Source organism: Notothenia coriiceps, unplaced genomic scaffold, assembly GCF_000735185.1.
Source record: "Notothenia coriiceps isolate Sejong01 unplaced genomic scaffold, NC01 NC01_scaffold00019000, whole genome shotgun sequence".
NCBI classification, from domain to species: domain Eukaryota; kingdom Metazoa; phylum Chordata; class Actinopteri; order Perciformes; family Nototheniidae; genus Notothenia; species Notothenia coriiceps.
In genome coordinates, this window is record NW_011351701.1 from 1223751 (window position 1) to 1248413 (window position 24663).

Genomic DNA, 24663 nt, shown 5'->3' on the forward strand with positions numbered 1-24663 from the left:
TTCGCCGCGATCCCAACTGTCTGTTATAAGCCTGCAGCCAGGGAGGAGAGATCAGCAGAGCTGCCTGCACTGAGTGTGTGTGTGAGGAAGTCCGTGGATTGGTCAATTTGGACCAATCAGCGGGGGCTTAACGTAACGGCTCCGNGCGTGTGTGAGGAAGTCGTGGATTGGTCACTTTGCCAACTCAGCGGGGGGCTTAACGTAACGGCCTCCCGCGGACGTAACGTAACGGCCTCCACGGCTGGTGCCATCCTTGGTTCCGGGTACCGCGACCGCTATCCTCGTCATAGGTCTGGGCGCTGCTACTGGCCATTCCTACGTCACGATACCCAGGAAGAATCAATGGACAATGACATATCTCCAACGAGGCGTTTTGGGGAGGTCTTCTCTGTGTTAACACACAAGGGGACGGCGGGTAATAACCGGAAAAGCATGAAATGGGACCTTTAAGGCCGCTACACACCAACCTGAGACCAAAGAACGCGTACCGAAGGCGTCCCGACTTTTACGTCNTAACGGCTCCGCGGACGTAACGTAACGGCTCCACGGATTGGTCCATTTGGTTCCGGGTACCGCACGACCGTATCGCGTCATAGGTCTGGGCGCGGCTACTGGCCATTCCTACGTCACGATACCCAGGAAGTAAACAATGGACAATGACATATCTCCAACGAGGCGTTTTGGGGAGGTATTTTCTGTGTTAGAGTTTTACTCGCTACAGGGTGTACTTTGAGGGTTTTGATTCTGCAGACCGTTTACATGCATAAAAACCTTCATAACACACAAGGGGACGGGTAATAACCGGAAAAGCATGACATGGGACCTTTAAGGCCGCTACACACCAACCTGAGACCAAAGAACGCGTACCGAAGGCGTCCCGACTTTTACGTCCGCTACGTCGCCTGCGTCGGCTACGCCGCCCGCCTACGAACACGCCGCAAAGACTTCAGTCGACGAGGGGCAATAACTGTCCTTACCAACAGGCAGCGGTAGTGTGTATTCGTCATTCAAAAGAGGCAACAGCCAATCAGAGTGATTTCTTTGGCCAACATGTTGAATCGGCCGCGGGAGGTGTGAAAATGTGCCGTAAAGCAACGACGGTGCGGGACACACCAACCTGAGTAGGGCGCCGCGAATGCCCGACTGCCTCTGACCTGACGGCCTCTGACTCCAAAAATCGGGTAGGTGTGTCAGGGCCTTGACAGCTGGAAGTAAAGGAAAGCCCTCCGGCCTCCTATGGCTATGTGCCTGCCTGGCGTTAGAGTATAGGGGACAAACCAGGGGACTTTACTTCCTCTTGACACCGTCAGTTATATACAAAAAAAACACCTAAATATACTTGTTCTAATTGTGCTTCTGTCTTTCTGTGTATTTTCATCTGCTCTGTAAACTCCCCCAACAGGGCCGCTCGCTCTCTTTTCTTGATCACCCTCTCACGGGAGAACACTTCACTCTCCCGCTTCATTGTAGGATTTCTGCCATGTCTCTACCACTTTAGTTTGACCATCTCTGTTATTAAGTTTTGGAATACTAAATACATAAGTAATTAGAAACCTTACCGTTACTGCGCTGATAAAGAAGGATAAGAATAAGAATAATGCGTAATCCGCAAAACAAAAAATGTGCCTGAATAACGAATTGTGCCCTTTTCCCAGTTTAGAGCAATAGCCCCTCCAAATGTCTGTGCACGTCCCTGTGGAGCATGGATGTATAATAAGAACTGGATACAGCGTGGGAGGAGGGACGCTTCCCGTCTGATGAAAGGACCAGGAGTGGCTGGATCAAGTTAGCTACATAGCAAGTAGCAAGCACGTTAGTTAGCATTACAGTCTTAGCCTTGTCATTTTTATTAGCCTTAATACTTGAATGAATTTAGCCATTTTCCGCTATTGCATTTAGGGTAATTTCTGTAAAGTACCCATATTACAACTGTTCTTTTGTACTAGTGTTCGTTTCACTTTGAAGCCGGGTTAGTAAGAAATGTGCACTGCAAGCCCCCCACGCACACGCATGCACCCCATGTCTCCGTGCAGGTGAGGTACTTACATGTAGCTTAAGTGGTGACCCAGTGTGTTAGCCGCAGCCCCCTCCATGCCCCTCTACCTCAAATAATCCCTCTCACTGCCATAATCCGTTAAGGAGCCCGCCACATCGGCAAAATCCTCCAGGACCAGGCTGGTGGAGTCCTCACCGGTGGGCAGCTCGGGGTCTGACGCCCAGGGGATGTGATGGCGGTCGTTCAGGGGGGTCTGGGGGTCTTCCAGGTGGGGGGTTCTTGGTCCCTGCAGGCTGGGCTGAAACTCGTCTGGATCTGAGGTCCGATAGGTCGGTGCTGGGTCTTCTCCCTGATGATGAAGATGCTCTTTGACCTCGCTGCCCTCGCTGCTCTGAGAGGAAGGGGCCAACACGTGGTAGAGGCTGGGCAGGCGGATGTCCAGCAGCATGCCGCACTTGATGTATAGCTTGTCGTTGAGGTTGTAGAGCTTCTCGGCGATGTCGTGGCCCAGCATGACGGAGAACAAGCGAGAGATGTAGCGGTGCTTCGACATCAAGAGGTAGAGGCGACGGCGACGCCACGAGATGTAGCGAGAGTCTTCTTCTGCTGTCATCGTCACCTGGGGGGCATTAATGAAAGACATTAATATCAAAGAGTTAAAGGCACCTAATGGGGTTTTTGATCACTAGCAGCTGGACTGAGCAGCATGTTAAGCTAGCAAACATGGACTTTAACATTGTCAAATTTTGATTAACCTATGTTTTAAAAAACGAATTTAACACATATTTGCACTCTTGTGGAGAGTTAGCTCCAAAGGTTGATAGGTCATTTACTAGGTAAAACTAGAGCCAACAGTTGGTTAGCTTAGCTTAGCATGAAGACTGAAAGCTGCTAGGTTTAGTCCAAACTTTAAATCTGTTTAAGTGTACTAGAATTTAAATAGCTAGTTTACTAACAGCTCTTATTAACACAAAATGTTAACACGAAATTCACACGTGATTCAATTAATTGTAGGGTTCATTCATGCTGTACCCAGAATCTCAAATGTGTTTTTTAAGCTTTTCTTTGTAATTTAGTGGTAATAGAAGTATGTTTGGGTTTTTTAGACTGTTTATCTGATTAAAAACTAGAGAGTAAACTGATTTATTTATAAGGACGATAACAGTTAAATGCAGCCATGTTTCTGGTTGTGGCCTACACCTCATTAATTAAAAATAAGCATAGCTTTCTGTTTGAAAACCCTGACAACTAACCCTCGAATAACCTCTTCTCGTCTTTAAGTAAGCTAATCTAAAGCAACAGGATATGTGAATGGTAGAAGACAACTGCTTTGTTCATCTTATCAGTCATACACTGAGTCCGATATAACAAAAGACAACTTGATATCCACGTCTTTGTTTCTTGTTCCAAATCCTTCAATTACTGCCACATTCTAGATTTACAAACCCTCAAGTAAAGTAAACTTCCTGTACCTGAAACTTTCCCTCCTCGTTTGGTCTGAGAGACTCCCACTCTGGAGAGTCGAGGAACTGGTGGCGGTGGATGTAGTGCAGGAACTGACCCTCCAAAGATACATTGATCCTGAGGGAGAGAGACAGAGACAGAAAGAAGGTTTAAAAGACAGAAGGGATTAGGAAGTAATAATGAAAGTTGAAATTACTTTGCAAGTCAATCTTGGAATAAATATATCTGCCAAGGCCACTTCACTGAAGACTGCAGAGTTCTTTAAGCGTACAGTGGCTGAAAGTAAATAAGTTAATTTAGTAAAGTGCTATATTGACATTCTTGTACTTTACTATTTCCAAATTCAAATCAAAATCAAATTCAAATCCAAATTTCCAAATACAATTGTATACTTCTATTCCAACTTTTGTGGAGGCAGACATTGTTTTCTTTTAACTTCACTACATGTATTTGACACATAAACATTAAAACTAACTAACATATAATTCTGCCAAGATAAGGACATTGGGACATTCCTCCCGCTGAAGGAAGTTTTATTTAATAAAAGAATAACTTCCGCAGAGTGAGATAATCCAGCACACTGAAAATCAACCTTCATGCATTACGTCATTAATGTGAGGCGAACATCAGTGAGAAAACGATCTGCTTCATGTCAATCACCTGACGTCTACTGGAAAAAAGTCAATTATTCTTAAAAATAAAGCATTGTTTTTTATTAAAGAGATAGCAGCTAGATTTAATGTGTGACTGACAGCTACAAAGGATAAAACAATGACAAGTCTAACTGCAAGTCACTATAAACTATGCAATACAAAACCACAGTGTAGAAATACTTTGTCAACACTTAAAGGTAGGGTATGTAATTTTGGAGAAACCAGCTCGAGTGCGCTAGAATTTGAAAGTACACAACCGGAAAAAATCTGCCCCTTCCCTTCCTTACAGAGCCCCTCCTCCAACACACACGAACGCGCACATGACCAATGAGGGCACGAGATAAGTTTGTGCACAGATGGAAGGCTGACAGGCAGGTAGGCCATCCAGTTATTTTAGCCGGGCTGGCTCAAATGATTGGTCGTGCTTTTTACAGAGCCACGGCTTCCACAGATGACGTTTTTGTATGTATTTATTGTCAAAGCATTTAATATATTCATTGCTATCGGGAAGTTAAGAGCATTCCATGGAATAGAACAAAAAGTGTTTCTGAAGTGAATTACATACCCCACCTTTAAAGTCTTTGGTAAGTGGACTTATTTTCCACCACTGCTATAAACTAATAAAGGAAATCTAAAATGCAAAAGATCATAAATAGGGTATTCTATAATTAGAGGAATGCTTATTCAAGTGTTTCTTAACTATTTATAGCCTGTCTTTGTGGAAAAATCTTTATTTAGACTCTTCACAACAAAGGGTGTTAATTAACAGCTATTACCCCAAATAGCACTTCACTCTACAAGGAGTATGGATTTACACTCTGGTGCTATAAAAGTGCTGCAGAGACTGTAGGCTACTGTGTTGAATGTATCCTAAAGCATGTGGAACGCTGTTGTTTCAGCAGTTTCATACAGTACATGACCTATTTTCTTTCTACTCATTTACTCCCAACAACTTTTTTACTACAAAAAAGGAAGGCTGAGTTGAAGGCATGTAAGCAATAATGGCGCTATTGAACGTAAGTAATTGAATTATCTTGAGTAAGTCGGCCCTGATTTCCGGGAAGAAATTGCTGTTGTGTTTTTGAAACTGTTTTGCGCTGTGTGCATATGTTAAATTATATTAAAGAGGCCTTTTTATACTTATTTTCAGGTTTATATTTGTATTAAGTGACTCTACTGTGTCATGTCTCCATGCTTTAATGTTTAAAAAGCTCTTTATTCTTTTTCATACTGCCTGTGCTGCAGCACCTCTTTTTACCCTCTGTCTGAAACCAGAGCCCAGTCTGCTCTGATTGGTTAGCTGGCCCGCTCTGTTGTGATTGTGAGCCTATCACGTACAATGTGTAGGAGCGCTAGCAAATAGAAGTGTGACTGTTACATAGAGATGTCACTTTGTGTGGCCATGTACAGCATACCAAACAGGAGACTGGAAAGTGAAACTAAGAACAAATGTTGACTACATATCAGTAATGACGATCTTTAAATATATTTATAAAATAAATGAGTTTGAACATGAACAACGTAACACAAATCATGATATGCGTTTATGTTTGTGTTGTTTTTTGTACACTAAGATGTGAGCAGCATGGCCAATTTTTCTATGTTTTTTTAAAGAGAAGCAGTCTGCATCCACTCTGTTCCTAAAGTACAAAGATACAATGTAACCAGCCGGCAGAGAGCAGAGGGACGACACAGTGGTGAGTCACTGCCAAAAATACTCTGTTTACAACATTTCTCTTGTGCCGGCTCCAGGACTGTGAAATCTAATGCAGCTCTACTTTGAGGATGTTTGGATGAAGAGGATACATTTCCTGTGACAGTCACACTCTGCCAACTGCATGAAAGAGTCCAAAAAGAGGCTAGTTCTGCAAAAGATTTCCTAAAAACCGTAGGAAGTAGGATGAATTAAGACTGAGTACTACAGTGTACACATATCTATAGTGCAAAAATTATTATAAATACACCCTTTTGTCTGTTAATTGGAGGGACACTAAAACCTGCAACAACAACTAATAGCTGTGTCTAAAAAATGGCAAAGTAATACAAGTCTTCCTTATTAAAAAGGTTAAATAAAATACCCAATAACTACTTTGGGAAGCTTTTAGTTTGTACGTTTCTTTGAGTGTTTGGAAAAAGAGATGCTAAGAGGTTTAAAAGTGCAATTTTGGGATACTTGAGTATTTCCATTTACCGCTGCTTCAACTCCATTATATCTAAGAGGGGAATCATTTACTTTTTGCTACACTGCATTTATCTGACGACGAGGGTTGGATCTGTACTTTACTTACAAAATATAGTCATGTTGTTAATTCATGAAGAAAAAATTGTTCATATACATTCATTATAATCTAATATAAATATGCGTTCTATTTTGACAATTAGGAGCAACGTAGCAACGTTTTTTGCATGGTTTAACTTGTCACCTTAGTGCACTGTGACATCTCTGATAGGTGTGGTACTTTGATTCAAAACACTTTAAATTACCAATGCAAATTATTTATTGTTATGAAGTTCTCAGCAGTTCCACTTCAGCACATGGAGCGTTTTAGCATATTGCAACTTATTGTTTTGTTATGACAAGCACAACTTTACTGATTAGTTTTACTCTCACTCTAAAATGTTATTTAAAGAAACCTGTACACTATCAGCTCAGCAGCAAACAGCAGACAGACACAGTTTAAGATTAGCTGGTGAACAAAGTGAAGCAAATAACATCTCAAGAGAGTTGGTGGAGACCAAAAACAGAGCTAAAGGAAACTGAATATTTGGCTTAAAATCATAGAGTAGCATAAACCATCCTTCTAAAATGTTATCAGGCCATTAAATTACTATTATCAATTGGTTTTACAACCATTTTAATGTTTCAAGGGGCAAACTGCACCCACCAGCAGGCCAGAAGGTGCATAAGAAACATGATGAAAGGGTCGCAGTTTTGTCAGGTTTCACTTTTAGTTACACTTCACTAGGGTAAGGCGCAAAAACGACGTGGTTGGTCCTAGGAAAAGATCATGGTTCAGGTTCAAATAAGTGCAAAACTAGTCATGTAACTTATCTTATGTATGGGAGGTCTGTTAAAAATAACTCAACGTTGACTTCTTCACACAAACTCTCATGGGCGAAAAGTAATGTATTGTTAAGAATTTGTATCAGTCTTCGTACTATATGTCAATCACCAAAATTCCTTATTTGGTCCATTTACATTTACTACAGCCGTCCTTTGATTACACCGTCCTGTGATTATATCAGTGAGCAACCAACTGAATGTATTAACACTAACAGCCTGATCCTACTTGTACGTGTAGGCCTCTGCTAACCAGATAACAGCCATTTAAAGGACTGATATCATTCGAAGTAGGTGCTTAGCAACACCTCCAAATGAATGCTAATGTCTGCCAGATGTAAGTGTAAGTAAGCAACTGTTTACCAACACGTTCACTGTGTCAAAGTTGATAGAACTGATTTTGTGGTAAAAGCTTGTTTCCACTGCCTGTATCTATCAAAAAAATGTTATTGTAGGTTTAAGAAGTAGTGTTTTTTTTTTACATGTGTGGTGTTGCTACTTTTAATCAAGTGTTGTATTATGGTAGGGAGTAGAGACATGTCTGGTGGTTTGCATTATGTAGCACAGGTGCGTAACACGTAATTCCCATATGCACACACACCTCCCAGACAGCAGAAAGGAGAGCTGGTCGATGGGCGTCTTTCCCTCCACAGCGTACGTCTCTCCTACTTTCAGCTCCACCACCTTGCTCTCAAAGGCGCCTGCGATCTCCTGGAACACCTGGACGGGCACGCCCAGCGGCAGGTACACCGCCTGGTAGAGGGAGGTCATCTCCTCGCTGCGTATCCCCTCCTGGTGCAGCCGGTACAGCAGGTGGCAGATCTGACCCAGGCAAGCCAGCAGCAGGAGGAGGTTCCAGGTGAAAACGTCCAGGCCGCACATCGTCATCCAGCCCCACAGGGTCAGGCACCCGAAGGCTGGAGTCAGGAAGCCGAAGATGAAGAGGCACCCGTAGGCCCCGCTGCCCCCCATGTAGCCCAGGACCAGCATGGTGTTGCCCAAATGGTAGATGGCTCCCTCTGTTTTGTTGGTCCAGCCATCGCAGAGAGGAGGGAAGAACAAGCTCTCCAGCAGAGTCAAGTTGCTCATGTTTGTCTTCAAAATGACAAGCTGAGGAGGCTTCTGATGCACCAAACTAGAACAGTAAATTCAACTTCTCGTCCAATGAACTGTGGTGCTATTTATGTCCCGTCGACATGTACAAGTAGATGTTTTGTTTGTGAAAAAATAAATAAATGCCGACAGGAGAATGTCAGAAGTTTGTTCCCTTGGCGTGCCGTGGAAAATTCCTCAATGTGAAGAAGTTCTCACGGCTCTGTTATCGAAACACAGCTGGAATGGGTTTCTTCTTCTTCTCTCATTATCCCTTCCTCTCCTCAGTCTTTCCCTCCCGAGTCTTCCTGTCTTCTCCCTCGCTCTGGCTATTTCTCTCAGCCACCGGCCTGCAATGTCGAGCCAACAGCTGGAAGAGAAGGGATAAGGGAGGGTGGGCGTTGATATGGGCCCTAGAAGGATAACCATGTTTGGAATTGAAACCCAAGGAGGAGAGTGGTGGACAGAAAGCAGGCCTGCTACTTAACATAACAGAACGAGAGGGAGAGAGAGAGGCAGGAAACGGGAGAGAGGACAGGGACTATAACAAATATCTGTGACAGGGACTCAGTGGTACATACAAAAAACTGCTCTTACTTTGCCTAAACCTTGAGAGTCCATTGTTCTGTCAGGAGAGCAGCGCGTCAGAGCATATGAGACACGGAAAAAAGTAGGATGATTGCACAGGTCAGATTTCAGGTGGTCCTATAAACACCCCTCACATATCATGCTCTGCCCTCAGCCAGGACCACTCCTCTTTTAAATGCATACGAAATTCAGCAAACAACTTTTTAAAGAAGCCCCATTATTATTTTTGGGTTATTCCCTTTCCTGTAGTGTGCTATAAGTTTGTGTGCATGTAAATGGTCTGCAAAGGCTAAAATCCCCTCCAGAGGGAGTTTTTTTTCCCACTCACTGCCCCCTGCCTGAAACTGTTTGTTTACTTCCGTAACATTATGTAACACTTGTGCTTCTATTGTCAAGCGCTCCAACACATCATACTCGATAGGCTTAGGGACGGGACATCTCTTGACCAATCACAAAAGAGCTGGCCAGCTAACCAGAGCAGACTGGGCTCTGGTTTCAGACAGAGGGTGAAAATGTTCAAGTTTCACTGTCAAAACAGTTTGAGAAGCAGACAAAATGATCTAGAATACTTAATACCCTAACCCTACTAAAAAGCTTAACAATTCCAGGTAAACACAATTACCCTTGGAATACATGGACAGGCATTAAGAGGATAAACAGTTACTGTAAACTCTACTGCAGAGTTGCTGTAGCTTAGCATTTCCAGCTAGATTTTTGGAAGTGTCAAACTAGATGTCCACTATCAGGCACACGGAACCACTACAGGGGAAGAATGCAGATATGCCAAGTATTGACTTTGCAGGGGCAGAAGTTATTTTAGGTCTAAGTGCATACCGGGGACAGCAACTGTGTGGGGGGGGGAAGCTTTCACTGAGAGAAGGGAACGCCAATACAGAAACCAAGAATACATTTGCAAGCGCATTACATCGACATTAAAACATGACAACCCGTCGTGTTGCATAGGACTTTTATTCAACATATAGAATTTTTGACAGACATTTTTCAAATTCAGAAAACTGTTTAAAAAACGATCACAGAAAGCCAATCGAGCCACCAGAGCTGAAGTGCAGCGTCACATTTCCCCTCCAGTCGAGGTATAAATAAGGAGGGGGTGGGAAAAAAGAAGGGAACACCCAGGGTCGTCTTGCACAGCAACACACTGCAGGAGAAAAAAAAACAAAAGAGCTATGATTAAAAGCATAAACAACCTTCAGTGTTGTTTGCAAATGTATAAAAAGGCTTATGATAAACCCTGAGATCAGAGCAAACACAGGCCTGGTTGTACATTCAGTGAAAAACATGTTTAATGATTTAGCTGTGTAGCATAATTTCTAAGTAGTATTTCTTCCGGCCTAGTGCTTCAACGTTCTCCATTTTACAAGAGCGAGTGAACATAAACGCGATGCCAGACTGCCAATTGAGCTGCTGAAACGTGAAGCGAGCCGCAGGCATGTTTCATGTGTGGCACGCAAGCACATGTGTGACAGTTGCTCTGCTCGCTCCCTCCCCCACTTCATTCTCACACACCTCACAGCACACTCATTACATGATTTTCTAGTTCGACACTGCAGTATGTGCAAAACAAATGGAAGAAATCAGCATTAACCAGGAGACAAAGAAAGAGGAAACTTGACACTGTAAAGCCTAGTGAATACAAATGGCTTCATTAGTGCTACTATTTGGAGTTAATTAAATTAAGTTGGGCATTTACATGGTTCACAAAATGGCAGATGCTCACTTACACCAGACTGATTTTATTCAAGTTGACCTAAGGTTATCAAGCTACATTTGGCAGCAGTGTGCCATCAGTACAGTCTAACACAACAACAACAAAAAACAGACTGTACAATTTCTGTTGGGTATATTTTTGAAGCATCTAATGAAATGGAAGCAATATATAAAGTTTAGAGGTCACACAAAGCAAAACGCAGATTTTTTTTGTAATTGCATCTTTTAGATTTACCAAATGTTGCGTTCACTATGTGCATCAAAGCCATGATTCACTTTTAAGTTTGCATTTCTTTTTCAGACTTTGAGCAGCCAGTTTTACACAAATGAGGTCAGGTTGTTTTGAAGGCCTAGGATGGCCTGCAGGAAGTCTCATTAGTATCATAACAAAAAAGGTAATTGAGGGTGAACCGTTCATTATATGCAGCGTTTCGCACTACTGCAAATATTTCCATGCTACTTTTAGCCATGCTGCTGTGTCTTAAGAACAGAAAACACAATTGACTCTGGAAATTTGTGGTGAATGTTCCCACATAAAAGCACATGTATGCCACCTGACAACACTAATCCTTTCTCAAATTGAACTCGATTATAATGACTGCACTGGTGTTCTAGTCTGTCTTGAACACAAAAGATGAATCGGTGACAGCTCAGGGTTACAAATGACCCAGCAGGAAGAAATTATACTTGCAAATAAGTTGATAGACAACATGCAGTTTGATGCTTACCACACACACAAAATGGAGTAGTTATATCTTGAATCCAAGAGCCCTCATGCAGTCCTTGTGTGCCTCGATCAGCTCAGTGCAGCTTTCCGCTCCCTTCTCAATGATGCTGCAGGAAAATCAAAAACTGAAATTAAGAATTTTTTTGTTACAGAGAAAGAGAAGCAGTTTTATTCTTTGGACAGTTACTTACCAAGCATCTCTGACTTGCTTAGTCTCTGGACAAGCACAGCATGCCTTCAGAGGCTTCTTCTGCTCAGGGGCCTCGGTCACAGCAGGAGCCTCCAGGCTGGCAGCAGACACGGTCGACATCTTCAGGCTGAAACTATAAATGTATAGTTATCAGATTCTTTTAATACCTTGGGCAGCAGACTTGAAAGGCACTGACATTAGAGAACAGTGTTTTCACTTTGATTTTGTTCCTGGGGCTATAACTAGTTTCTAAAGAAAAAAACCGACAAGCCCTCATCAATTCACAGAGGCTGACCTTCAGGATAGGCAGAAGGAGCTAAAGGCATTAGATCCAAATCTAAAGTTTGACATTTAATAGAAAAACAGCTGTAAATAAATGTTTAGCTACAATAAAATGGTCTTGGACAAGTGTAATGTTACATACAACCCAATTAAGTATGCAAGGTCTTCCTGTACAAAAGAGAGCATTTTTGTCCACATTTAAATTCAGTGTGTGAATTGTATTGCAGAAGGTTAGACATAAACTATATTATATCAAATGTGTTGAACACATAATAAAGTTGCTCCTATATCCGTTTAAAGCATGGCAGGGCTGCTGCATATTACTTAAGTTTTGCAATTTATGTAAAAGCATAGTTAGAACCATAGACTGTATGGTTAGAACCAGGAACTAGGAAATATTTAAAAACCAACAATTCAAAGAAATTATAAACCCATCCACCAATAAAAGTACAGAGCAAGATTATGCACTCTGCTTAACTAGTATTTGGAAGAACAACAACAAAAGTGATTCAAAACAAAATGTAGGTAATGATAATAATGTTTGAAAGACTAGTGACACTGAAGGGTTGGACTGATGTAACGTTAGCTTAGATGACAGCATCGGCACAAATGCAGCACAAAACACGTTCATTTTGAAATGATAAAAAACCTCTATGATGCGTTCAAGTAGAGGAAACACCTGGACAGAAACATCATGTGATTTGCTGTACATTAATGTTGCTAGCTTTAGCCACAGACAGCATAAAAAGGCTTTAAGAGACATTGCATAACGTTCAGTTGCTAACGGCTGCTAACACACACGTTTATGTAAGCGTTGTCATGGCGGATAAATAATGAATTTAAGGTAACATAAAGCGTAGTGTATCAGTTAAAACAGCAGCTGAGAGATCTTCGTTATGTTACTTACTTTTGTGGAGGCTGGAGGCTCAAGTTATCAGATGATTTCACCTTCAAAAGGAAAGTAACACGATGGTAGGAAGCTCACGTGTTCGCTTTTTATACAATGTCACGTGATTAAAACCGGCTGCAGAGACTTCTGGGAAATGTAGTAATTATTCTGTCACAACGGCTGGAAGAGAGTTAAGAGCTAATAATGAAGCAAAACATGCCTCGACAGAAGTCCAGAGCATATATGTTTTATATATATACACAAGGTACGTTTTTAAATATGACGTTTTATTGTGATTCCTTAAGAGAAATGCTGTTTTCTTGGCGCACAAAAGTTTATTTTTGCCCTTAATGAAAACAATTCAAAGTCAAATAATGTTAGTTTAAACTAAACTAGCTGAAACAAAACTAGCTTAAAGCTAACATTAATAAACTCAAATTATTAATTTCTCAAACTCCTTTTTTTGATTGAACGATTTCATATATTTATCCCTTCCCTCTTGAAAGTGAGTCTTACATGTGCCACAGTTAATCACCAGTTTCCTTATTCTATTAAACATGAATCTCAAATTGGTTTAATTGGGTTATAAAAAAGTGAACCTACAGTAAAGCTAATGTTGTATTTTTTTTAACAAATGCTGGACAGGACATTACTATATAGTAGAAATAACCACAACATAATTGTAGTCAAACAAAACATTTAATTTACAGTTTAAAAGACTACATCTGTACAACTCAATACAAATAAACAGAAATTACTTATGATGTGGATTTACAGAATTTATATCAAAAATATGTAAATGTTTAAGTGTGTTTACATTGTTTTGATAAAAGAAACATATAAAGAACAATATGAGAGAATTAACATCAGCTACATCACATACATACTAGGGCTGCAAGATATATCGTGTCGTGACGATAATCGCATTATGCGATATTCACATCCCAGGACGTGCGATCTATTTTTACATTTAACATTTTTAATTGTTTTTCTTTTTTAGGACGTGCGATATTATAGGCAAATTAACTCAAACACGTTATGTTACAATTATTTTGCTGCTTACTACAAAAGGAAAACTCGCGCGCCTCTCATGTCAGCGGTATGAATGAGTGACATGCAGGCTCTGCATGCACAGCAAATCACCAATCACAATCATTCTTGATCAGATCACAGCAGGATAACCGAGCTAGCTTGTTGCTCTGATAACTTAAGATCCAGAAGTCTGTGACTAAAATCTTTCATCCGGTTAAATATTATTAAAAAAATATCAATTGTATAGCCTTAAAGTTCAAGAAAGGATGGTTTGCGAAAAAAAAAAAACGTCTTTTCTTAAATTCCTGCATTTTTTCATATCGCAAAATATATCGCAGGGGAAGAAAAATATCGCAATGTCAGTTTTTTCCAATATCGTGCAGCCCTAATAAATACTGCTGTTTTGCAGCTACTTTGGCATACTGTGATGTAAAATGTATTTACTGGTGGGAAGAACATATACACTTCAGTGGCTTGGGAGTTTTTTAATATGAAAAATACTTATTACTGCCCTAATACTGAAGAAATGTGTTTTTTCACATGTCTACTGGGTCTACAGTGCGTCAGTAAAGCAAAGCAGTGCGTAAGCAGGGGCACTGAGTCACTTATTATAGTTTGAGGGCCAGCTGTGTGCTAGATAAATGAGCAGCTAAGCATGTTATTCATTTTCTCCGTCCTGTGCGATGGATATGCACCTCCAATCGAAACATACGCAGTCTTTCCACAGGAGTTGAATCCATATAGTTTGGTACAATTTGCTAATTATACAAGAGGCAATGAAATACCTTTTTGTGTTCTGTGTAGAAATCTGGCACCTGGAGAGGACCTGTCCTGATCGTCTGCCATCTCCTCTTCCTGTGTGCATAAAGCAGCGCCAAGGAGAAAGTGTAAGCACCCTTTGTCTATTTTTATTTAATCAGAGTAGGATATGCAGCTAATACATAATCTCCCATGTACTGTATACTCTAACAAGCTTTGTTGGAACAGAGAACCTATAAGAAACAAAAAACTCCAAAACAATGTAAGTGCAGTGCTCAAATTTCTTTTTACTGGATCGCATCGTAGCTTATGTGATAAAGGATTGTGACAAGGACAAAGATCAAATATACTTTATGCTCATCTAGCTATACACAGGGCAGTGCATAGAGGACTTACATTGTGTTTCCCTGTCCTGGTGGAAAACAAAATAATGATCAAATTACCATAAAGTGCAAAAACAACAGCATACAAAAACGGCTGAGAAACACATAAGATGCAATATTAGAACAATCTAAATATAATTAGAGTAGATACATGTGAAGTCATCCGAGGATATTTTTGTTGTAGGGAACAAAAAGTCTGTATCTATGTTTTTTGCAAAGAACAAAGCAAAAATCCCATGCTTAACAACACGGACACGTCACTTATTTTGGTTATTGAGTACCACTTTACCGGATCAGCTATGTTCTTAAGAGACTTGAATATTGATTTATTGGTTTGAACACTTGAGAATATATAAATCTTTTTCTGACATGTGCTACCTCTTGTGGTCGTGCAAGTAATAACAGTAGCCAACACAGAATCATTACATATTTTTAACCAGGAGGACCACAATTGTTTCCTAACCTTACCAAAGAGTGTTTTTGTCTCTTTGCCTAACCAGACCATAACCGTATCAGAAAACTCTTCAATTCATTGTTTTTTAAAAGACCAGGAAACCGTTGTTTTGGAAGGCAATGAAAAACCAACCTTTTTGTTCATTTGTCGTCATTCTGTGGTTGCAAATTGAGCAATGTACCTTGGATTTATTTGTAACAAGTACCTGAATGAAATCTAGAATAGATATGTTATACAACAATTTACTAAACCCCTTAATCCTCTTCAACGTCACTATGGCCTGAAGACTATTTCCCAAAGACTCTGAACGGTAAACAAAACCATGCCAGTGAATTTGATGTGAATATAAGAGGGATGCATTCGTGTAATGTTTTATAAATTAAAGATATCTTTTCAAAATGTCCCTCACAGTATGAGACATATCTCATGCACTAAACTTCCAGTAATGCACCTTACTGCCCTCAGTTAATCCCTCCGTTAATCCCCTTGCCCCTACATCCTTCTATTTTCATTTTTCAAACATTGCTGCAATATCCAGTTCAGGTCATGATCCTAAAATCAGGACGACAGCTACCATACATTTTCATTACCATATTCTCAATAAATCAGTAGTTGCTCCTGAATAAAACATCAACGAAATGGTAGAAATGTGGCCATCAAAACTTCACAGAGCCACATTTACATCTTAAATGGTCTTGTTGTGTTTGACCTGAAGTCCAAAAATATTTTCATTTACAATTGGACAATTTCAGTGTCTGAAAGCAGAGAACATTGAACACTTTTCACTGCTTCTGCCGGGATGCTGCTCTGTTGAAAGATTGTCAAAATAATTGTCAATTATTTTTCTGTCGATTTTTTATCTTATCTTCTCCGCTCTACTTGGAATGATTTATTTCAGCTGCTGTTTGTTGTTGTGGTTCTGATGTGAACAGTGCAAACAAACAACACAGGAGCTGGCTGAGAGCAGCGAACATATCTACAGCATCAGGTAACAAGGCACCGTGTTTAATTACATCCTGCTGGAGATGGCCCATCCTGAACTTACCCCTGCCCACGCTGCCAGATGTCAGGGTCACATGGCAACAACTGTGATCCCCTCCCCACGCACACACACATACACACACACACACACACACAACACACACCCCCACGCACACCCTCACACACACACACACACACACACACACACACACCTGACACACCCCCACGCACACCCTCACACACACACACACACATACACACACAAACACACAAAACCCCACGCACACCCTCACACACACACACATACACACACACACACACACACGCACACCTGACACACCCCCACGCACACCCCCACGCACCCCCCACACACACACACACACACACACACACACACACCTGACACACACACACACGCACACACACATGCCATTGTGTTCAGTATTAATGTGAGCTCGACCTTACCCTCTTGACATGGCTTGATTCATGTGGGGATGAGACACAGTCACTGAATAGTTGATGAGCCGGGAGAAAGAGAAAAGACATGGAGCGGTGAGGTGGGGGCTGAAATAGAGAAAGCGAGACGGAGAGGGAGGGAGATGGAGACGGAGAAGGAGGGAGATGGAAAGGGAGAGGGAGGGAGGGACGGAGAGAAGGAGGGACCGAGCAGAGAGGCGGGTATCCACTCGCATCGCTCCACAAAGCTTCAATAAGCCCGGAGGTTGGGAGCCTTGATGAAAAATTACCTTGCGACCGAGAGGGGAGGTCAGTACTCGCAGAGGCTCCTGAAAAGCAGCAGCCGCCGCAGCAGCAGCATCAGGATCAGCATCAGGATCAGCATCACAGTAGGGGAGAGAGGAGGATGGCCTGCGCGTTCGGCTGATCGGACGGCACCAGAGCTGGGTCATGGAGAAAGTAAAAGGTCCCATGGCGAGATGCACCACCGCCACCTGTGGGTGGAGAGCCCTGCTCCTGCCGCAGCTGAACCGGCAGTCGCTGTACGTGTACGGCAGCGAGATGGCCGTGGAGAAGGAGTGCATGCGCCAGCTGCAGAGCGGAGTCTTTGTGATCCATCCGTTCAGCCTCATGAGGTATTTAATATTCCTGATAGATTCAGGTCAGTCCGGGGCTAAAACTCCACCTCCGCTCTGTAGCCCCATCATTCCTCCATCAGTTGTGATGTGTCCTGCAGGTGATTCATTGCTTGATTCTGCATCAGAGATTTGAGAAGTCTACTCTTGTTTTTTTCTGAAAGGGTTAGCATATGGAAGAAACATAATCTGCAATCATTTTAATATCCGAAAAAAAAACTAAACATTTTTGGTCCCATTGTCTTTTTCTGCAGTGTTTTGAGTGTTATATAGCAAAAAACAAGCAATTTGATGACATCATGAGTGTTTTTCTATTTTTTCTGCTCTTTTTGTAGAATCCAATGAAGCATCAAGAAAATAATCATCAGAGCAGTGTGTGAATGTTTACAAAGATAAAACAATGTAAAGGTTATTCCCCAAGGTTAAATGAACAGCGCGATGCTATTTAGTCTTCTAATTAACGACCTGCCTACACCTTGCCCAGAGGCCGGCCGCGAGCTCTATGCAGATTATGCAGTCTTGTATTCACCAGTTAGGACATGTAGCAAATCACCAGAGAATTACATTTTTAATCTAAAAAAATAAAAAGATTTCTTTGTGTGTTTTTCCATTAGAAAGCTTACTGGAATATCTGAAAATCAAGATATGGAATATATAAAGAATAAGTGGAGGTCAATTATTTCAAGTGTTAGGAACAGTTTAATATGGAAAAGCTCAAATATATAAAGTATGAAATAATAATAATAATGAATAAATAATCCTTTTTAGAACAATTCAAAACCGTAACGACTTATTGTTTCAAAACAATCAGGCACTTGTTCGCACTCAAGCAGCCCATTCATTTTTGCACTCAATGATTTCTCCATCGTTTTCATATTTGATCACAGCGTGAGCTCACTGTTACCATCAAACGTCTCACATCGTTATTCAATCAGGCACTAAAAAAAGACTGCTTAGCTTTCAGAGCTTCACTCATTTCCTCAAATGAGTATGTACGAATGTTCTAGCCCTCGATCTAAATATATCCCAAAACAAATGAGTAACAGCGTCAGTGATAGGAATATGAGTAATGGTTAGTGGCAACTGTAATACATCACATTTGAACTTTTCTCCATGGAGAGCTGTCAACTGTGAAACACATTACCAACTGAAATCAAATTACTTTCAGATAAACAATCCTTCTCACCAAAGGTCAGTCGTGGCTCAAAGCAAATCAACACTGTTCCCATTTTTAACAAAGTTCCTGTAAATTACTAAGTATGTGTATTTCATTGTGTTTCTATAATCCTAGTGTATTGGGGTTTTATGATATTGAAAGCTACACACGTTAACTACATTTCACATTAAGCGCCCAACTAAGGAGGAACGTTGGAAATAAGCCATAGCTATAAACTCTCTGTCCAACACATCAGGTTCAGGCTCTTTGTTGGATTTCATTGCATTTGTATTCAATGTTAAAATGTTACCAGCCACTAAATATATTACCATTGTGTATTTCTTTTATTTGAGGGTGAGGCTAATCTACAAGCCACTTATTTTGGTTCCCTGCTTGCATGAAGCATAAATCAATAAATTAACACATCATTTTTGCAACAGAAAAATACAATTAGTTAAAAATGCAAAGAGAAAGACAAAACAAGTAACCGATAGGAAAAATTAATAATTGATAAATGGTCGATTGTAGTTCTTTAAGTGTTTTTTAGGAAGAATCCAGGCGTCATAATGAAAAGGAAAAACCTTTTTATGGATCTGGTTTTGAATGATTGTTATTGGTTTGTAAGGTGATCAATCGGACTGAAAACAGAGGGAAACGTTTGGGATCAGAGAGCAATTGAGTAATTTGAGCCTGGCCATCGAACCCTGGCTGAGACGCAGTTACAGTATCAGTACTTAGTGTGCATAAATCAGCTTGCATTACCCAGCATGCTCTCTAATGAGTTCTCCTGGCAAATGAACTGAGACTTTCCACTACGAGATCTGAGGCTCACAAACATAAGTTTCTGTGTGTGATCTTTTCCTGCAGGAGTTACTACATCATGGGCATGATGGCCATCACGTTCCTCAACCTGATTGGCATTCCCATGGAGATAGCCTTCGTGGATGGAACCAGCGGCTTGGCATGGGAAGGATTTAACGTGTTTTCAGACACACTCTTCCTGATAGACGTGGCTCTGAATTTCCGAATGGGCATCATAGCAGAGGACGGCGAGGTGAGAGTGGCTGTACTCTGTATTCAGACACAATCTGGAAGAGTAATCTCCGTGCAGACGAGCACATACAATCCATCTCTGCCCCATCTGTAATCCACTCAATACACGAAGGGCTAGATTAACCAACATCCCCCCCGCCCCCCCCCCTATGCGCCTGGACATGGGCGAAATTGGCACCTGCTGTTTGATTTTATAACAGGGATTATGATGTTCTGGATAAATGAGAAGTATAACATTTCAAACTAAGTATTATGCAGACTATATCCTGTTTGTGTTCATCTCCTCATACTTTTTGACCTCTATCTCGCCAATCACAAATGGCACATCTGTGTTGTTTTTGGAGCGAGGCGTTTACTCTGCACAAGCATCTGCTTTTGCCAGATTTATTCTCAAGCCGCTCTCTGCCTGAAATATTCATGTGTGAGCATCAGTGACAGTCCAACTACTCTCTGAAGTGAATTGTCTTTGAGCTCCCTGATTATCTCACCACTGTCTGCTCTAATTTGTAGACAAACTCCCATCATATTGGTTCAGTTGGAGTGTTCAATTATACATCTGAGCGCCTCGCAGCATCTTCATCCATCTGCTGAACCTGCTGCTCTGTTCTCTTCACAGGAAGCTATTCTGGACATCAAGCGGATCCGACTCAGCTACCTGAGGACATGGTTCATACCGGACGTGATCGCCGCTTTCCCGATCGGCTACATCCTGCTGTTTGCGGTAATAATGAAACACACTGTGGGAGCAGAAAACAGCCAGCAGTGTTTGTCAAAACCATGAAGCACTTAGTTTGACATGAGTTGTACACGGTTGGACTTCCATTACTCCTTCTTTTTTTATACGATACTTGCTACTGGGTTACTGAACTTCACATATCTTCCTCAATGTGCAGCTTTATTAAATACCTTCTTAATCATGTTATTTGTATAATATATTCAGTTTTCTTTAGTGTTTACTGTGTGTTAAAACAATATCTTACGGCGTTACATAACTTTCTATTTATAAGCCATGAACACACAAACTAAATCTATGTGCATAATTGTTTTGTGAACTGACAAATAATGCAACACACGCTATTTTCTGCTTCAACGGACATTATGAAAAGTGTGAATGTCCGATTAGTTAGTCTAATTATTGTTGTTTTACATTTGAAATTATTAAAATGACTTAAATCTGTTTCCATGATGGAATAATCAGAATGAATGTTTTAAGGGAACGTTTATCATAACGCTCTCAGCAAGGGGTGTGTTTGTGTTCTTTTGCTCAATGTGTGTATCTCATGCTCTTGTGATATATATGTATTTGCCTTTCTGGTGCTTTCAGTAAATACAACAGATAGCATGTTGTATAAGAACATTTTTTCTTTCTTCTTTCTTGTATTGAACATTGAAGTAAACACAAAAGGCACCAAAATGAAGATTGATAGTTACATTTAAATGTGCCGTATTCAACTCATACTCTCCTTTAACTAACTCAAAAAATCCATACGTGCAGTCTTTCGTCATGTGTTTATCGTGCTTTTCGACATTTTGATGATGTTAAGAAAATATATATTGTGCAGCCCTTAGTAGTAAGTCAATGGTAATTAGATTGATTCAACTGTATTGTCATTGCAGTACATACACTGAGGCAACAAAAGGCACTATCTAACCAGAAGTGCAAAAGACATATACATTTCATAGATGGAATAAACAGTAGGGATTATTTAAGAATATTTTAGGGGAATTAATGATATGAACAATAGGAAAAGTATACAATGAGATATTTAAAGTGATAACAGAAATACAATTAAGTAAACAACAAACAAACCACTCTTCATTTACTGTCTGTATTTCTTTGATCCCAGGACTTACAGTACTACAACGAAGACAACCCCTCGAAGACCAACAAGATGATGCGGATCCTGATGTTCGTGCGGATCCTCAGTCTGATCCGCCTGGCTCGGGTGTCCCGTCTGGTCCGGTTCTTCAACGAGGTGGAGAAAGTAAGTTCAAAAGCCGGACAAAGTCTTCAAAGCTCCCCCTTAGAAATTCAATCAACCTTTCTCCGACCTGCAGATAGCTTCCCAGACGCGGCGTCCGATAACAAATCTGACTTTGAATGCTTACGTACAATGTCATTTGTCAAACAGCAGCTGACAAGATCGGTTTTTAACAATGCGTAATCAATGGACAGAGCTTCAAACACGTAATTGCAGTCGTCCCACTGGACTCAAAATGAAAGGGGTAGGAAACCTATGATGAAACTCGATATATCCTGGTGTTGCATAATGTATGTTGTCTGGAATTTGTGAGTAACCCCACGCGTCGCCACGTGTTTCTTTATTGTATTTCATTGTATCCTATATAACCTTGGAAACCACACATAGAGAGAACTCTCCTTTTGAAGATGCAGATGTACAGACAATAAATGCAGATACAATCAAACAGCATTACAAAAGAATACATGACCATATCAATTTTAGACAGAGGGTGAAAAGAGGTGCTGCAGCACAGACAGTATGAGAACAATAAAGAGCTTTATGAACATTAAAGCATGGAGACATGTCCCTGAAGAGACACTACATACAAAAATCCGAACATGAACATAATGGTGCCTCTGAAGGCCCAGATACACCGGCCCGAAATCGGCAGTAAATGGGAGTCAGGCCGAACATGAGCGTGGGCACGCCCTATTCGGAGTGGTGTGCGCCGCACCGTCGGGTCTTTTCTGCCGACCTGACGCCTTTTCTTGCTGATTCAACATGTTGAATCAGGTTATGGCTAGAAAGGATCCGTCTTGTGTAAAACTCTCGCGAGAGTTTGGCTGAATGTCACGTGGCTGAATGTTTACGTTTGGCAGGCAGCCTTTCAGTTACGATCGTTAACATCAGTGGGCCACAGCAAATGATGATGAGAAGCTAAACTATCTATTAATTATGTCAATTACAGGGAGTGTGATTGTTGAAATAGGGTGTTAGCAGTCTTGTTGGTGTTCAAAGAAGAATGACAACACTGTATATCACCAACACTATGGTTTATTTTTTATTCACAGGCAAGTCAACGTTGTCGCAGTAAAAGTCCCAAGATAGCTCCTGGTGCAATAAAATGTTCCCTTGCAGTGTTTTACTATCTATTCTGATGTCGGGGTCATATATCCATAATCGATCAACCTTACTTGTTCCTACCACCCTGTCTAGGTTTGTGGCTCGAACAATGATCAAGGTCTCTACTTCACTCCCTCTTACGTCGCTAAACAAAGGAAGGTAAGAATATTTCGGAACGGGTAAGGAAAAAATGGTTTCGAGGGGGACAGGTTGAGCAGTCGAAAGCGCGAGGATTTATACACGGTCGAATAAGTGTGTCTGTACCGAGTGGGACGTCCCCGGGTTTGCGAACAGAGTGTCTCGCAACTGGGGGTTGAAGAACTATAATAGCTTGCGAAGTTGGATGTAAATCTACGAAGAATAACATTATAACCGGGAGTCTATGGGTGGCCGGGTCCCAGTGGACTTCTCTCAGCGGCTGCGGCTGTGGTACTATGGAGCGCATAAACGGCTTGAAAGCGCGTGACCTTGTGTAGCGTTTAGGTTCCGCTGTGCCAACTTGATGCGCGTACTACGGCACTCTACGCCGTAATCCTGAGAGGGAATGTGGTCGTCCGCTCGCCGATCATCCCCACTATAAAGTCAGTCTGTATAGTTGTCTTCTCCAGTTGTTTGGCGTTTTGTGCTAGGCACTTCTGTCTCTTCTTCCTTGTCTGAGGGGCGCTGAGATATTTTGGTTTAGTTGTTAGACGCACCAAAGAAAGGTTTACAATGTGAGAGGGCACCGGTAACTTTTGTACTTGCTTGTCCTCGTCCGGCGCTTGCCACTTGCCGCTCCCATTAGTCTCACGATTCATATCCGTCCGGGAACCTCTGAGTGTGCGACACGCCAAATTTAGCTAAATCATACATGGAGGGGAGGCTCTGCGCGTAACGGCCATTGCTTACGATGAGTTACTTTGACTAACGCGTCTATCAGGACTTGTCCTGGTTATCAGACGATATATTGGAAGAAACATGTGAAGGCCCCACGAGGGCTTGAGACCTGGCGTGAGTTTGCCCAATACCGATCCGTCCCTAGTACTGGTCACATTTGTACTGGCATGCAAGAGCCAACATTGTTAGCGGAGGTCGATAGAGTGCGTCAATTGTAGCCTCTGCGGCGAGCCTTTGGTGTAGATGTCGTCATTGTACTACGTTGTATGGTGTAATTTAACGTCGTCGTCGTATATAATTATACCTCTTTCTCCAAATTAAAACTCATCAAAAACTATTTGAGGAGCACGATGGGACAGGAGAGACTGAGTGGACTGGCCTTGCTGTCCATCGAAAGTGACCGAGCCAAGAAATTGGACATACAGCGGATTGTGGACGAGTTCTCGGAGTGCCCTTCAAGTAGTGGTGAGTACACTTCAAATTTAATTTGTACAGTAGCCTACTTGTACGTGAATGTATGGGCCGCCGTGCCAATTTTACACTGCTGTGCTCTCATGGTGGCGGCTGGCTGTCCATGTGAATGGTGTGTCAGAAATGTAGTCATTTTATTAGGCTATGTTTTCGTTGTCCTTGTGGTTTGTTGGACTTTATGTCATGTTATATCATTATTATCTCTGATATATATTTCGTTTCTATACCCTTTGCAGAAACGAAATCTTAAATATTACACCTTTTCTTTAGTTACTTTTCTTTCAAACATTGTTTTAAATTGTAATCTTACTGACTGAGCGACTTTTTACGCACCAGATTACCACCCCGGACTCCCGATATTTTTGTCAAGCTTTATTGGGTTTAAAGGGCCCGGTCATGTGGCCCCGCCCCCCGGCCCGGGTCTGATATGTGCCGCCAGTGGTGAGAAGCTAAACTATCTATTAATTATGTCAATTACAGGGAGTGTGATTGTTGAAATAGGGTGTTAGCGGTCTTGCTGTTCAAAGAAGAATGACAACACTGTAGTGTAGATCACCAACACTATGGTTTATTTTTTATTCACAGGCAAGTCAACGTTGTCGCAGTAAAAGTCCCAAGATAGCTCCTGGTGCAATAAAATGTTCCCTTTTA

General features: G+C 41.4%; 3 protein-coding genes across 7 annotated transcripts in view; all 3 read right to left on the reverse strand.

Annotated features, from left to right (window-relative positions):
* The window catches only part of popdc2 (popeye domain cAMP effector 2), an 11366-nt gene extending 2747 nt beyond the window's left edge, over nucleotides 1–8619 (reverse strand). The window contains exons 1-3 of one of the 2 annotated variants that reach the window (XM_010778286.1): nucleotides 7776–8619; nucleotides 3469–3577; nucleotides 2192–2615 (exon numbers count right to left, since the gene is read on the reverse strand). In XM_010778286.1, coding sequence (XP_010776588.1) covers nucleotides 2192–2615; nucleotides 3469–3577; nucleotides 7776–8263 — 1021 coding nt within the window. In that variant the 5' untranslated portion in view covers nucleotides 8264–8619. Of the gene's footprint in view, nucleotides 1–2046; nucleotides 2616–3468; nucleotides 3578–7775 lie in introns of both variants that reach the window. The other variant, XM_010778285.1, reaches the window with a different exon arrangement.
* apbb2b (amyloid beta (A4) precursor protein-binding, family B, member 2b) overlaps nucleotides 1–24663 on the reverse strand; it is an 81154-nt gene that overhangs the window by 45772 nt on the left and 10719 nt on the right. The gene's annotated exons all lie outside the window — the stretch shown is intronic.
* Nucleotides 9808–12798, reverse strand: cox17 (cytochrome c oxidase copper chaperone COX17). Of its 2 annotated transcripts, none has more exons than XM_010778282.1 (4): nucleotides 12689–12798; nucleotides 11501–11632; nucleotides 11311–11416; nucleotides 9808–10013 (listed from the first exon to the last, which is right to left on the reverse strand). In XM_010778282.1, the coding sequence occupies exons 2-3, from the start codon at nucleotides 11617–11619 to the stop codon at nucleotides 11332–11334; spliced, it is 204 nt and encodes a 67-aa protein (XP_010776584.1). In that variant the 5' UTR covers nucleotides 11620–11632; nucleotides 12689–12798; the 3' UTR covers nucleotides 9808–10013; nucleotides 11311–11331. The 2 variants fall into 2 exon arrangements, with proteins under 2 accessions (XP_010776584.1, XP_010776585.1); XM_010778283.1 differs by having other exon boundaries at nucleotides 9808–10015; nucleotides 11501–11626; nucleotides 12689–12794.

What these genes read in the sequence shown, in the direction of transcription:
- cox17 (XM_010778282.1), bottom strand. Translation starts at nt 11,619, where the DNA reads ATGTCGACCGTGTCTGCTGCCAGCCTGGAGGCTCCTGCTGTGACCGAG. An exon ending in AAGCAAGTCAGAGATGCTTG is followed by an intron (nt 11,417 to 11,500) that starts GTAAGTAACTGT and finishes ATTTTCCTGCAG; the next exon opens with CATCATTGAGAAGGGAGCGG.